Source organism: Pipra filicauda, unplaced genomic scaffold, assembly GCF_003945595.2.
Source record: "Pipra filicauda isolate LSUMZ 115617 unplaced genomic scaffold, ASM394559v2 scaffold483_size702785_pilon, whole genome shotgun sequence".
NCBI classification, from domain to species: domain Eukaryota; kingdom Metazoa; phylum Chordata; class Aves; order Passeriformes; family Pipridae; genus Pipra; species Pipra filicauda.
This window is the reverse complement of record NW_024104624.1, coordinates 325275-340589: the sequence shown is the minus strand read 5'-3', so window position 1 is coordinate 340589 and position 15315 is coordinate 325275. Positions and strand designations below refer to the sequence as shown.

At 52.0% G+C, this 15315-nt stretch overlaps 1 protein-coding gene across 4 annotated transcripts; it reads right to left on the bottom strand.

The window, feature by feature from the left end:
- Positions 1 to 3955: 3955 nt before the first annotated feature.
- On the bottom strand, positions 3956 to 14621 carry SSTR5 (somatostatin receptor 5). Of its 4 annotated transcripts, none has more exons than XM_027751204.2 (2): positions 14086 to 14621; positions 3956 to 5945 (listed from the first exon to the last, which is right to left on the bottom strand). In XM_027751204.2, the coding sequence occupies exon 2, from the start codon at positions 5890 to 5892 to the stop codon at positions 4780 to 4782; it is 1113 nt and encodes a 370-aa protein (XP_027607005.2). In that variant the 5' UTR covers positions 5893 to 5945; positions 14086 to 14621; the 3' UTR covers positions 3956 to 4779. The 4 variants fall into 4 exon arrangements, with proteins under 4 accessions (XP_027607005.2, XP_027607006.2, XP_027607007.2 ...); XM_027751205.2 differs by lacking the exon at positions 14086 to 14621 and adding an exon at positions 13482 to 13556; XM_027751206.2 differs by lacking the exon at positions 14086 to 14621 and adding an exon at positions 10211 to 13072.
- Positions 14622 to 15315: the final 694 nt, after the last annotated feature.

The following is a 15315-nucleotide window of genomic DNA, read 5'->3' as shown; positions in this document are numbered from 1 at the left end:
GTTTGTGATGGCACCGAATTCCTCGGAGAGCTGTTTGCTGGAAAGGTCATTTGCCTGCTTTCTCTGGCGGTTGGAGCGTTGAAAGCCTCCCTAAATTGGCTCGTTAAATGTGATGCATTGCAGCAGCAGCAGCTGGAACATCCATTTCCTGGCAACTCTGATCCCAATCCTGACCCGGGGGGAGTGGGAGAAGAGGTAGGGTCGGGCTGGTCCTTGGTGAAAAGCAGGACATGGAGCGATCCCACCTTCTTTGGAAATTCCTGTGGTGCCTGATGTGACTCTCTGACTGTGACAAAGCTCCTGAGTGGCAGGTCCACTCCAAAAGGATCCAGAGCAGATACTGGGGCAAGGCTGGCTGCAGGAGGACTCAGACAGGCTCTGGCAGCCTGGGTTTTATTCCTATTTCAGCATTCAGGGTGTCAAACACCCTGCTGGATGCTAAATACTGCAATGCTTCTTCCTGTGCTTCAGGGAGTGATTTCCCGAGGTTTCACCCAGATTTCATCCCTCCCCTTCTGTCACTGTGAACAAACCACCTGCATTTTGGCCATGAATTGAGGATATTGTTTCTAGCCTGCCCCCCCCCCCCCCAACCCCTGAGCCCTGGCAGGAATTCCCTGGCTCATTTTCCACCCCCCTCAGCATTGCTGGGGCTGGGAGTGTTGGAAAAGGGGCTCTTGGTGGCACTGAGCCCTTCCCCAGGCTCAGCAGCACCATCCTGGCCATGCCACTGATTGGGGGGGGGGTTGTGAACACGTTGGATCCTCCCTCAAGACCCACTCTGAGAGATCAATTCATCCCCTTTGCCCCAAGAGAGCCCCACTGAGCCCCAGTTTCCCTCCCAAATCGTCCCTCTTGGAGAAGGTAACAACAAGCTGCACACTTTTCTGGAGATTCATTGTCAACAAGAGCCACCTGATTGTCCATCTAGGGCTGTGTTTTCCAGCAAAACCCCCACCTGGATTAGGGAAAGGACACTTATGTCAAAGAGATGCCAAATTGATGCACCAGGACTTCTCCTTTTCATAAAAAGTGACTATTCCTGTGAGGTTTTAATAAAACTCTGGTGCTGGCACCAAACATGCACTTTGTGCTGGGACTTTTAAAATCCCTCCTCTGTGCAGGTGTGGGAAAGGAAGCACTGGGTTGGTTTTAGAGGTGGAAAACCGAGGGGAATCAGAGCCCACCTCACATCAAACCTGTCAGGTTAAAATCAGGAGCTGAGCCAAGATCTGTGAGGCCACAAGTTGACACCGAGAGCAGAAGCTTTTCCTCACTGATTGGAGTCATCCCTTCCTCTTTAGTTGCCCCTGTTTCTGTGGGAATGGATTTCATTAAGTGCAATGTGTTTGCAAAACAAGAATTCCTTCTGCAAAGGCACATTTACCCGTTCCCTGGGGCCCGAGAGCCGCTGCCCGCTCAGGAAATAAAATTAGTTGTGATTCTTGGGAAATTAGAAAACAAATCAGTCATTACCCTAATGGAAAGCTCTTTTCAGTCTCATGGGTACACTCTGCACACAAGCCTAAAGTGGTTTCTTTGGGGGTTTATGGAAAATTAATAGAAGCCAAGTCGTGCTGTAAATCAAGAGAGGAATTAGGAAGGAATTCAGAGGCTTCCGAGTTTTCTGCCTCCTGGTGTCATTCTTGCTGGCAAGGAGTTAATCTTCAGGGCTTTATCAAGCTTTGAAATCAAGGCAAAGAGGATCCTTGGGTTGATCAGCACATGGATTGTGCTTTTCAGCTTCCCTTGAGTCTTTCTGGTCATCACTGGTGGTCAGAGCATCAAAATCCAGGTGATTAGTGAAGGATAACCCTTCATCAGGGCCTGCAAAGGGGGTGGCACACCAAAATTAGCACTGATTGGCTCCACTTCTGTTCAATCTTAGTGTGGGAGTAAGATCCAGGGTGGAGGGGATGTGCCAGTGGATGTTCCAGGGGGGCTGAAGCCTCTGTGTCCCCAAGGGGACAGTTCTGCCACTTGGGCACCGAGTCGGGAGCTGAGAACAGCCCAGGCTTGGACAAGCTCTGCATGTCACCATCATAAACAACAGCCAGTTTACTTGGGAAGAAAAGACTTTTTAGGACCCAGAAAATACGAAATAAGGTTTGGGGGTTGGTTCAATCGGTTCATAACTTATAAACTTGGCCCAAAATGGTTCAATAGAAGGAAATGAAGGTAAAATCTCAGTAGCACACAGCTGAAGACCACGAGAGATGATCCTGTGGTGACTCCACACAACCTGACTCTGAGTCAGAGGAGGGAACTGAGACATTTCTCTGAGCACACAAAGCCCTCAGAGTCTGCACTAAAATCTCCTCTGTGGCAAGAGACGATGCTCCTGCTAACACAGCTTCAATGTTTGTGAAAGTCTTGCTGTGAAATGCTGTTGGTTTTCCTTTCCAGCACATTCTAAAATCACCATGGAAAGGAAAACAGGGGATCCCTGATGCCCCAGGTCATTTTTACACAGATGTCTCCTGATGCTGCTCCAGATGAAGGTGACAGAACCATAAACCCCTGGCTCCTCACTCATCTCACCTCTCCAGCTCTCCCGTGCTCAGAGAGGATTGAAATAAATATTTGCTTTTTCCCTGAAGAGCAAATAAGAGATTATCCAGAATCTCTGGCGCTTCAACTCTGCCAATTTTTACTCGAGTTCTGTGAGTGTTCTTCTGTGTTTTACCTGATCCACAGACTAGGGGGTTTATTTTCTTTGGCTCTGGGATTTATTCTTCCATCTGCTCCTCATTATATTATTTTATCTCCAGGTGTGTGACTTATTGCAATGAGGGGCTTTTATTTTTATCTGGTGAAGTAACACCAAGTCCCTGTGGATCTGACAGGCTGAGAGATCACAGAATCATGGAATATCCTGAGCTGGAATGGACCCACAAGGATCATCCAGTCCAGCTCCTGGCCCTGCACAGGACACCCCAATAATGTGTCACTCAAGGTGCCACCACAATAATGTGACACTCCCACCATGTGCCTGAGAGAATTATATATCTTTTAGAAGGGGGGTCTGATCCTGGGATGAAATGTCTGGAAGGACATTTTGGGTCTGCCAAGTCCTCAAACCACTCAGAGTCTGCTGGTGGTTTTGTCTAACCCCAAATTCACAGAATCATGGAATGGTTTGGGTTGGAAGGGACCCTAAAGCTCATCTCATCCCACCCCCTGCCATGGGCAGGGACATCTTCCACCAGCCCAGGTTGCTCCAAGCCCCGTCCAACCTGGCCTTGGACACTTCCAGGGATGGAGCAGCCACAGCTTCTCTGGGCAACCTGTGCCAGGGCCTCCCCACCCTCACAGGGAAGAATTCCTTCCTAATATTCCACCTAAATCTTCCCTCTTTTAGTTTAAAAGAGTTCAGGTGCTCCAGAGGATCAGGCTGGGGGTGGACAATGCCACAGATTTACTCAGCAACTGGAATTCTCCATCCCTGTGCTCTGCAGAGCGAGTCCCCAGCGCTGCACCCACGGGGCCCCTCCCTCCACGGGAGCATTAATTATTAATTATCAATTACTGCCACTTCCCAAACGAGCTGGGAGCTAAAATGGGTTTTTCTAATCCCATCAATGGAGAACTCATGGCAAACCCACTGCAGGCAGATGGAGCTGGCAGGGAGGACATCAAGGCCTGCACTAATTACTCCACATGTCTCAAGGACTGATAAGAAGTTGATTTATGCCTGCAAGAGCCTGATAATTCCTGAAATAATAGATAGTGGGTGACTTAATTAATCAGAGTCAACCTGACTGTGCTGGGATTTGGAGTGAGATTTGGATCCTGCAGTTGTCCCTCGTTTTATCAGGTGAGTTCTTGTGCTCTCACGTTTGGGGAATGTGAGTGTGGCAGGAACAGAATCCCAGAGTCCTCAAGGGCTGGCAAAGCCCTCCAAGATCCAGCCTTTGAGCAAACCCCACCCTGCCAACTAAACCACAGCCAGGAGGGGGGTTGAACTTGTTTTAATTTCTGAAAATACAGTTTATATTCACGTCCAGACTGACATTCAGAACCAATAAATACACACGACAGCTCCCCAGGACTTCACAATGATCAGCACTGACAGAACAACAGAGTGGTCACATCACGTTTTCTATGCACTTTGGGTTAGAATGTGAGAACATCATGAATACACTGAATCCTTTAGGATTTAGACCTGTTTAGGATTTAGGTCTTCCTAATCATGGGGTTTTTTTCCTCATTCTTGGTGTGTTTGAAGGATTCCTGGGCACCATGAATCCCTCAGGTGGGTTCATGACAGCAAACCAATGCAGAAGGAGCACCCAGCAGGTTCCAGCCATGGCTCATGCACAGCTCTGAGGTCAGTGCTGGGGCCTTTTGGGTATGAAACTCTTAAGAAACAGCATTTTTCTTGTAAGAGATCCCCTTGATGGATCTCAGAGACACTGTCTGAGCTGTTTTCTGCTTTGAGCTGCTCCCAACAGTGCAGAGCAGCCATAAGCCCAGCTTAACAAGGTGGTTAAAACTGATTTCGTGTGGTTTTGCATCACTAGGGCAGTACAAAGCCTGGAGATCTCCAGAGGACCCAAAGTGGTCCCACATGACCCAGGTCACCACGAGAGCTTGGCCACAGCCCAGCACGGCCCCTACCACTCCGAGCTGGGGAAGGGAGGGGAGTGAAGCCACTTCTATGTACATTTACTGGAGCCTGTGGGTCTCCACCTTTCACCTTTGCCACGGATTCATCTCTCCTCGAGGCCCCCCAAGTTCTCCAGCTCCACCAGCCCTTTGCAGCCCCAACCCACGCCCTCAGACCTTGCTGGTCTGCATGTGGCCGTTGAACTCCACGTTCCTCTGGGTCAGCATGGACTCCTGCAGGCGGCTGCTGTTCTCCTGCCTGTGTTCCACGGGCTCCCCGTCCTCCACGCCGTTGCCCTTCCGCAGGCAAAGGACTTTCTGAAAGCTCTGCTTGAAGTTGTCAGAGAGGAACCCGTAAAGGATGGGGTTGGCACAGCTGTTTGCATAGGACAGCACCACCATAAAGAAGTACAAGCCCTCCAGCACGGGGTCTGCTGGCAGGATGAATATCAAGTTGACGATGTTCATGGTGTAAAAGGGGAGCCAGCAGAGCACGAAGACCACCACGATGATCACCACCATCCTGGTCACCTTCCTCTCCGACCTCCTGCGCCTCGTAGACCCCACCCGGACCCCTGACGACTTGACCTTGATGACAATCAGCAAATAGCAGAGGCAGATCACCAGCAGAGGCCCAAAGAAGCCCAGGACCGAGGTGTAGACGATGAAAGCCGCCGACCAGATGCTGACGGGCTCCGGCCAGTTCATGTTGCAGGTCTGAAAGTCCTCCTGCACGTCCGAGAAGATGATGACTGGAAGCACCACCAAGAAGGAGAATGTCCACACGGTCACGCTGATGAGCTTGGCCACCCTGGGCCGCCTCCACTTGGTGGATTTGATGGGATGAACCACGGCCAGGTACCGGTCCATGCTCATCACCGTCAGGCAGAAGATGCTCGTGAACTGGTTGATGCCGTCCACGGTCATGACCAACCTGCAGAGGAAGGAGCCAAAGGGCCAGTAGGAGATGGCATTCTGGGTGGCCAGGAAGGGCAGGCCCAGCATGAAGAGCACGTCGGCCACGGCCAGGTTGAGGATGTAGATGTTGGTGACGGTTTTCATCTTGGCGTGACGCAGCACCACGTAGATGACCAGCGTGTTCCCGCTGAGCCCCACGGCGCACACCAGGAGGTAGCAGATGGGGATGAGCACTTTGTGGACGTACTTGAAGGGGGGCTGCTCCGGGAGGGTCCCGTTCTCCGTCGTGTTCGTCAGCAGGGAGGAATTCCCGCCGCCGGAACCGCCCTCGGCGCCGAACGCGTTGGGAAAGTACAAAGGATCCATAACTTTTTACTTTTTAAGGCTAAAGGAGGTTAAACTTCATGGGCATCTTGTTCCTAGAAAGAAAATTTGAAGAGGAAGAAAAAAGAGAGAAGGAGTGAATTCACAGAACATTCAGTTTGACACGTCATTTAATGTTCTCTCCAGGTTCAGGATTTGTGTTGGAATTATGCAGCGAGCATGTGAGATCAATACCTGGACAAAGGGATTGCACAGTGGGAGAGCTCAGGGCTCATCCCAGGAGCTGCTGGCATCTGTTTCATTTTCACGGGATCCAGGCAGAGCTGGATGGAACCATAAAGATGGGAGGCTGCACAACAGTAACACGGGAACAACAGGAATCCTGCTGGGAAACACGGGTGAGAGGGGAGAGGGTGAGGCCATCACGCTTCCCCGCCTGAGGCAGAAGGAGTTGGAATGCCCTGGCATGTGGTTGTTTGGGTCCAAAACCCGCTGTAACAAGGCCAGTCCTTCCTCTGCTGATAAGAAACAGGAGGTTTTGCAAAAAACCTTCCCCATTTGAGTGTCTCACTCTCTGTGAGCCAATGGCCTCTTCTGGGATATCCAGGAGCTGGGCTGATAATGCCAACACTTCCCAGCCTGGAAAAAGGAGAGGGTCTTTTAGCAAGGTCATGGGGTGATAGGACGAGGAATACTGGCTTTAAACTGAAAGGGGATAGGTTTAGTTTAGACATGGGGAAAGAATTCTTCCCTGTGAAGGTGGGGAGGCCCTGGCACAGGTTGCCCAGAGAAGCTGTGGCTGCCCCATCCCTGCAAGTGTCCAAGGCCAGATTGGAGCAACCTGGGCTAGTGGAAGGTGTCCCTGCCCATGGGCAGGGGGTGGGACTGGATGAGCTTTAAGGTTCTTTTCCACCCAAACCATTCCATGATTCTGTGAAGTCCACAAGGCCACCTTTACCCTTAATTTTCTGTCTAAAATCTGATGGAGGAATTGTTGGAGCAGAATTCGGAAGGGCTCTGAGGAGCACACACGGATCAGGCTGAGAGCAGAGCCCTGCATTGCTTCTGAGAGCTTTAAAGTCCCATTTGGGGCAGTTCTGCTGTCACTGAGGTGACCTGGGGGGGCTCAGGGATGACTCCACCCCACCTCACTCCTGCACAGCCCAGAGCCAAAGGCACTTCCCAGCTCTTGGGATCAGAAGCTCTGCTCGGATGTTTCCCAAGTCTCCCTGTTTGCATGGAAACATCAGTCTGATGGATTCAAATGCCACTTATTGCCTGGCAGAGCCACTGGAGAACCCCCAGGGAGCACCAGCAGTGTGGAATTGGGGAACTAAACCCTCCATGACAATGACAAAACCCCAGGGAAAAAGCCCGTGAGCTCCAAGGTGGGAAGGGCCATGGCTGAGCTCCCTTCTCCGTGGATCAGGATGAGGCACAGACAGGCTGGAATGGAGAGGAACAACCCCCTCCTTTTCCACCTCTTAAGACTGTTCTTCTCTCAGTGTTTCCAATCCCTCTCCTCTCACCTGAACTGTACTTTGTGGCCGAGAAACACCTTCATTCTGCCAGAAATCCAAGCTGCAGTGGGCACTGCAGGGCACAGCTGAGCAGAGGGGGTGGCAGGAGAGGTTTTAATAGACATTCTGCAAGAGGCTGAGAATTTCCAACGCCCTGTTTCTCTGCTGGGCTTGATTCACAGGAATATTTTTTCATATTTTTGTCCAAGTAGGTGTTTATAAAGCATTTCTCCAGAGAAACTTGAAAGCATTTGCTCTAAAAAAGTTGCAGATTCAAAACACGAGGTCTCTCCTGAGTCTCACAATGAACCTTGGTGAAGGTGCTCAAGCAGGTTGTGCTCAGCAACCTTTGTTGCCATCACCTGATGGTCACATTTCCATGATAATCCGGGGGCAGGAAGATGGATTCCCAAACACCCAGCCCACTCTGCATTCATGCCTTTCGAGCCCAAGCAAATTGTGCATCACTGCAGCACGAAAACCTCCTTGTCTCCAGGAGGAATCCAAACCCACCTCCACGGCTGTTGCTGGGCTTTCTCTTGGGGTGAGAAAAACTGCAGTGGGGGAAGAGGAGAAGTCCCTCCAGCTCCCAGTTGTAATCACAGATCTGCTGCTCTGATTTGGAAACGTGCAGATGGGGAGTAGGTGTCTCACATGTCACTCCATGGCTGGGAGGAGATGGAGCAGGGAAATCAGGGATCCAGGGGGGGCTGGGATGGCAGGAAGAGCTCCACATCATCTTACCCCCCCCCCAAATCCAAGCCAGAGATGAAAAGGACCATTTTAAAGCTGTAAATGGTTGGGAGGTTTTTTTTTCAGGGTTTGCTTTAGGGCAGTCATGAGAGAAGCTGAATTTGGGGGTTATTGTTCTAATTTTTTAGGTGATTATTCTAAAGCCAGTTTCCTAATTTCGGTCATGAAGGAAATATGTGAACCATCTACAGCGTTCTTACAAATGCTGGCTTGGAGGTGGAGATGATTTGAAGGTTCTGAACACTTTGTTTGGGTGTTTGGGTTCAGGTGTTGCAGCCACAGGCACAGTGGGAGCATCCCTGCAATCCCTGTAGGGAGAGCTCAGCCAGACCATACCCCTTATAAATGAAATAGGACTGGGTTAGTCCTCAGATAAAAAAAGGCAAAGCCCAGCTCTGTCTAAAAAGTGGAGTTTTAAATGCTGTCCTGACCCTCAGCTTAAAATATTGTGTTAAATCTCAGTTTAAAATATTGTGTTAAATCTCAGTTTAAAATATTGTGTTAAGTCTCAGTTTAAAATATTGTGTTAAATCTCAGTTTAAAATATTGTGTTAAGTCTCAGCTTAAAATATTGTGTTAAATCTCAGTTTCTTCGTGGGGGGGGAATCTGGGAGAAGCCACAGCAGCCCCACACTCCTCCTGTGCTCTGGGGGTTTGGGAAGATCCCATTTTCTCTCTGTGTGACCCAGCTGGGATGTTTGAAGGGCAGAATACAAAGGAAAAGGGTGGTGGGATGGGACAGTCGGTGTTTATAAACTCTTATTTTCAGCTGAAACTTTGGGGCTGAGTTTGGTGCTGAGCCTGGGAAAGCAGCTCTCCTCAGCAGGGCAGACAAGCTCAGCATCACCAGTCTGGGCCAAAAAAAAAAAAGCCAAGTTTTTGTGCTGGGACTCCAAAAATAGGGGGATGTAAAAAGAACTGGAGCTCAGCAGGGGCAGGTCAGGAGGTGCAGTCATGTGTGGCTCATCCTGGGGCTCTCAGAAATGAGGAAGGACATCTTTCCTCTAAAGTCACCTCCTTGGAATAGGTGACTGTGGAAATGACCCAGGAAGTTCCAGCCTGGTGCTCCTTCCACTGCTTTTGGAGTTGAGGCCTTGGAGGAGCAGGACAAGGAGCTCCTTTAGTTGAACACTCTCAGATTTCTTCTCACCCTGAAGAAAATCTACAGCACAAAGGGCTCTTCCAGCCATCCATGCCTGGCATTCCTGATGCACCCAAAGGTTTTCCTGGAAGGGCTTTGTGTGTCTTCCACGGAGAGGGACAGTTTCCAGCCTCCTCCAGCAGCAGCTGTGACGTCTCCTCCTGCTGCTGTGCTGTCCCCAGGGGTCAGTGACACTTCAGCACTTCGTCACTGCAGTATTTTGGGGCTCTTCTCTTAGTTCTATGTGAACATCAACCTTCACTCTTAATTGAATTAAAATTAAAACGTGATGAATTTCACAATATTCATTGTCATACCGAGAGCACTGAGAAGGAAATCACAGAATCCTGGAATAGTTTGGGTTGGAAGGGACCTTAAAGAACATCCAGTCCCACCTCCTGCCATGGGCAGGGACGCCTTCCACTGGCCCAGGTTGCTCCAAGCCCCGTCCAACCTGGCCTTGGACACTTCCAGGGATGGGACAACACATTTGCTGAGGGGCAAATCCATTTGCTAAGGCTCTGATGCAAAATCTCAAGTGTTCATACGGTGCCAACCTGCAGGCTGGCAGCACCAGGAGGGAGTTTCCATCACCTGAAGGTTCCCATGTGAGGATGTGATGTGCTTAAAGTCATCCAGGTATGAAAACTGAGCCCAGACCTCGGGTGTCCATTCCTTGTTTTATCCACTCAGCCATGGAAACCTCCCTCCCTTGTAGCCACTGGTATTTTGGGGTATTTTTATGATATGGCAACAACAAAAGAAAACCTGGACAGCTGCAGATGATGTTTTTCTGGCTGTTTTGGGTGAGCACAGAGGATTTGTCCCTCTGTCCATCTCACAGCTTCCCCCATTCTGCCTGGGCTCACATTGTCACTCCAGCAGTCAATGGCCATGAACCTCCCCAAAGGATGACTAAACATAATTAAGACATGCTGACTGATACCTGATAGCCTTGTTTGGGTGTTCTTAATTAGTGGATTAATAAAACACATCCCCTCCAGGGCACTTGTTCTCAGCCAGATTTTTTTCCCTTTGGTGTTTGATCTCTGAGCCACCCCACTGGTACAGTCCATAAATTATGGGCTTTCTGCTTAAAGCACACAAAACAGAAAGGAGATAAGAACACAGACCCAGAGTAACCAATGATATCATTCCAAATTCTCCTTTGGCAGGGCCAAAAAAAATCAGCATCCACTACAGCTGAACATATCTGACTGTCCATGTCCCTGCCATAATGAGGGGAGAAAGAAAAGAGGGATTATAGACAGCCCATCCTGCTCAGAAATTAGTGAAAACTTCTCTAGCAGGTATCCTGAATACATGTAATTTTGCCGGGCAACAGAGTGAGGATCCAACATCACAGAGCCCATCAGTGACTGAAAACCATCACAGCCTAAGGAAGAACAAACCTTAAAAATGCCCAGCCAGATGAAGGCTGAAATCCTGCCTGGCTGTGGTTGCAATAGCAAAGCAAAAACAACCCTCTGGAGTGCATTGCATGAGAGTGGAGCTGGGATCAAGCAGGAATTACAGAAAGAAACCTAATTTTATGAGTCAAGATTTGATCTCGCTGCCTATTTACTGCTGGAATCATAACTCTCTTATGCAGCACCGGCCGTAATTGCTGTGAATGGAATTACAACAACAGGATGGCAAATTGCTGCTTCCAGGTGCAGGAGGACCAGGAATAACAGCCAAAATGGGAACCCAGAGGGACAGGCTTTGAAAACAGGCATTCTAAGGTGTAATGGGAAGAAAAGCAGCTGGATATTTCTCCAAGAATTATGTGCTGGCAACACAACTTTGTAGGGTTTTCCCAACCCAGAAAGAAACCTCATTTTAGGAGTCAAGATCTTCCCACCCCATGGATTTGTCAGTGGAGTAATTTGCTGTAATAATTTGCTGTAATAAAGCAAAGAAAATTCTCTTGGTCCTTCAGTAAATTTGCCCTTTTGGGTGTTCATCACCTGTTGCTTCCCATAATACAGCCCAGGGGCCACATTCCTGGTGTTTTCATGGATCCAGCAGGCAGAGCTGAGGGTTTTGCTGCTGGAAGGGGAGGGAGATGGTGTGAAAGTTGGTGTGACCTGGAAGAGCAGCTCTGAAATAACACCCCCAGGGAAGGCTCTGTGTGAGCAGGAGGGAGATGCAGCATCGTGGTGAGACCTCCTTCACCTCCTGGCAGTTGTCACCATGTCCTGGGACTAAACCAGGAGCTGCCTAAAAGCACACAAATCTCATTGTTCCATATATAACATTCTTGGTTTCCCCTCTCCCAACCCTGTTCCACCACCTGGGGTTGAAAAGCAGAATGAATCAGTTCAGATGAGAACTTTCTCCTCGTTAAAATCTGCCATTTGATGTTTCTCAGGGCGTGTTTCTCGCTCCAAAAAAACCTGGAGGGATTGATTTTTCCCTACAGAACACACAACAAACCAACTGTCTCGCCCTAAATTGCTTCTCTCTTGGGATTAACTGCGTTGGTGCTAAACACTGATCAGCTGAAGTCCAAGTTGAATGACTTCTTACCACTTCTAGTAGTAGAAAAATCTTTAAAAACCACATTTTCAAGCTGACAACACCTGGTTATGCCCCTGCTCACCCCAGCCCAGCGTTTCCTAGAGCACCCTGAGGAGACACGACCTGGTAACTTGCTCCTATTTTTAGTTTGCAAACAAACAGCCCATAAAACAATTCTGCTTTTGCCAAATATTTGCTGAATCCTTTCTTTCCCCGAGCACACTTCAGGCTCTGTTTTGCTCAGGGATTACTCACTCGGGTTGAGCTGGTCCTGCCACACAGACAGTCCTGGAAATCACCTGCTGCTGGTTTTGCTCCCAGATTTCAGCAGCTTCAGGCAGAGGAAGGTGTGGAGCCGACATCTCTGTGCCCTCCCCGGGCTGGGATGACCTTCCAAAATCCAGCTCCAGCCCTGGTCCATCACCATCAGCAGGGGTTTGTATCAAAATGCTTCTCTTCCAACCCTCTCTTCTGTAATCCAGCTCATCCAAATCCAAACATCAGCTGGTCTCAGGGACATGAGAGGCTCAAAGACAGGGCAGTTGAGGAGCTCTGACTACAGGCTGTGTCTGCTTCCAGGCTGGGGGAGAGCTGGAACAGCCACGGATCCCTTTGGCTCGGGGAGAGCCCCGGGTTGGAAGGAGCTCAGGAACAGCTTCTCTTGCTGTAAGAAGTGGAGCAGCTCCAGAAGAGGAGCCTTGGGGAGGAACTTCCAAGGTGTGGGGTCTCTGACTTGGATAAACCCCACACCAGCAGTGCAGATCCACCCCAGCCACCAAGCCCTGGTGCCAGCGTGCCCAGGAGGGGGATTTCCCACCCCAGCACTCCCAGACTGCTCCCAGCACACCCAGAACAGGCTGCCTGGTGGAACCCGCACGTCTCCTCCCTCAAAAACTCCAAAAGCTCTCTAGTTCACCCCAACACAACCTGCAACACCAGAGCCGGGTTGTTCTTTCCCTGCTCTTCAGCGCAGAGCTCCGGGCACCGGGAACAAGCTGTGCCCGGATCCGGGAATTCTGGGAGCCGCCTGGAGCCAGCACAGGGACACACGGAGCTGCTCCCAGCCCAGAGCAGCGCTGACCCCCAGGGCTCCACTTCGACCTTGACATCCGCGTCCTGCTGCCCACCCTGGAGCAATTCCAGCCCCCCGTGTTGGATCGGAGAGGAGCATCCTGCGCTCAGCTCCGGCCCCCGAGGCTGGCTGAGCCCCTTCTCTGCGGGCTGGGCACATCCAGGGCTTTCGCACCTTTTTGGGGAGGGCAACACCGGGCTGTGCCCGCACATCTCTCCCGCTGGTGCCTTTCTCATCCCTTTGGAGCTTCCAAGCCGCGTTGAGGCTGCTCCTGCTTCAAACACCTCCGTCCTCCGCCCTCCAGCCAGGACAGGTCACCCCCGTCTCCAGCGGGTCCCCCCCTGTCATCCCTCCAGCCAGGACGGGTCACCCCCATCTCCCCCACCATCCCTCCAGCCAGGACGGGGGGCACTCCGCATGGAAAGCCCCCTCAGAAGGGCAAACTCGGGGTGGCCACAAGCGGGACCGATGGCTCCCGTGCCTCATTCGCCGCAGCGAGCCCCCAAAAGCGCTTTGCGACCCCTCGCCTGCCCCATCCCCATCCTCCCTCCTCTCCCCCCATCGCCGCCTCCCTCCTCCCCCAGCCCCGCTCGCTGCTCCCGTCTCCCCCGGGGGTCGTTACCTGCAGCTCCAGGGGCTCCTCTGCCCTCTGGAGTCAGGATGCTCCCGCTCCCCCCCCGAGCCGCGGCTGGAGCCCCGCTCCGGGAGCGCTCCCCGCGCGTCCCTGCGGCGGCGGGCGGGGACGGGGCCGCTCCCCCCACCCCGGGGAGGAGGGACGGGGCTCCCGGCCGGGGGAACAGCGGCCCTGGGGCCACCCCCCCGTCGGGAACTCAGGCGGGAGGGTGGGAGCCGAGAGAGCTGGAGGCAGGAGCGCTGCGCCGGGATGCTCTGCCCGATGATCCCCCCCGCGCGTCTGTGCCCCCTCCCCGTGTCTCTGCCCCCTCCCTGTGTCTGTGCCCCCCTTCCCAAGTTTCTACCCCCCTCCCCATGTCCGTACCCCTTCCCTATGTCTGTGCCCCTCTTCCCACGTCTGTGCCCCCCTCTCCATGTCTGTGCCCCCCTCCCCATGTCTGTGTCCCCCTCCCCATGTCTGTGTCCCCCTCCCCATGTCTGTGCCCCCCTCCCCAAGTCTCTGCCCCCCTTGTGATGTCTCTGCCCCCCTCCCTATGTCTCTGCCCCTCTCCCCGTGGCCGTGCCCCCCTCCCCAATCCCAGGGATGCCCTTACCTGGCTCTGCCGCTCCCGCCGCTCTGCCCCGACCCCGCAGCCCGGGGGTCGCAGCCCCCCCGGCCCGGTGCGGGCTCCGCTCTGCTGCCGGGAGGGGCCGGAGCCCCCACTGCCCTCCGAGAGGAGGGACCCGCATTTCCTCCCCTGCCCGAGCTCCTTCCAGCCCCGACAAGTCCTTTTAAAGGCTCCCGCGGGCTGGTCCTCAGCGAGCCCCCTCCCCGAGCGCGGGGACTCGCTGCTGCTCCCCCCAAACACGGCACACGAGCCCGCGGGCTCCTCCGGGGGCAGCGACGAGGATCTGACATCTTCGGCACAGTTATTTGATGCTCCCGTCCCTGAGCAGAAGGGGAGACCGAGTGCCAGGGTCGCCCTCGCATCCTGCCTCTCCACGGAGAGCTGCAGTCCCATGTGGGGAGGTTTTACTCCAGCTGGTTGCGAGTCAGACCCGAAAATTACTGTCTAGTGGGAAGATAAGGGCTTAACATCCAGGCGGCGTTGGATTTATTCCCTCCTAACCTGCCTGGGGTTCTGCTGGGCAGGAAGAGGGTGAAATATTTGGAATTTTGAGTATTTTGAAAGGCAACAAGTGGAATAAAAGTCGTGCAGAGCTCTCCCCTCTCCACCCTGCACCGTCCCTCTGCTGTTACATCTGTAAACATCAGTACCAGTGGCACTTACACTGCTTTGCTCTCTCACTTGTGAGGGGGTCAGGACCGGGTGGTTACAGAGCTCAGAGCTCCCCAGCCCTGCCAGACACTCATCAGCATTCCCAGGGCATCGTGCTTCCTAATAATGGATATGAACTTCATGCACTGCCGAGGCTTTTCAATTAGAGACCCGTGATTGAGTCAGACGTGTGAAGGCAGGGGAAAAAAAAAAAAAGCGAAGGAGAGAGCTGCTTTTGGCATGTCAGCCTGTAATTCAATCTGCTGATGTATTTATGGTCATGTATTGCTAAATTGAACTCAGACTCTGGTCCTCTCTCGCCATGACAATGGGGAGAGTCATCCGATAAAAATAGAGTGGGGCTGATAAACAGAAAAGGAAGAGGAGATTTTGATCACCTCCTCTGGAAACATGCCAAGCAAAATGGGAGTGCAACAGCCCCACTGGGAACATCAGCTTGAATCAGAACGGGGTTAATTTAAGAATTACCCTCCAATATTTTATTAGCATTTTATTAGCATTTATGAGACGTGAAACGTTGCTGAGAGAACACGGTGGTCCCTG

Coding starts and splice junctions, on each gene's coding strand:
- SSTR5 (XM_027751204.2), bottom strand. CDS start 5,892: ATGGATCCTTTGTACTTTCCCAACGCGTTCGGCGCCGAGGGCGGTTCC.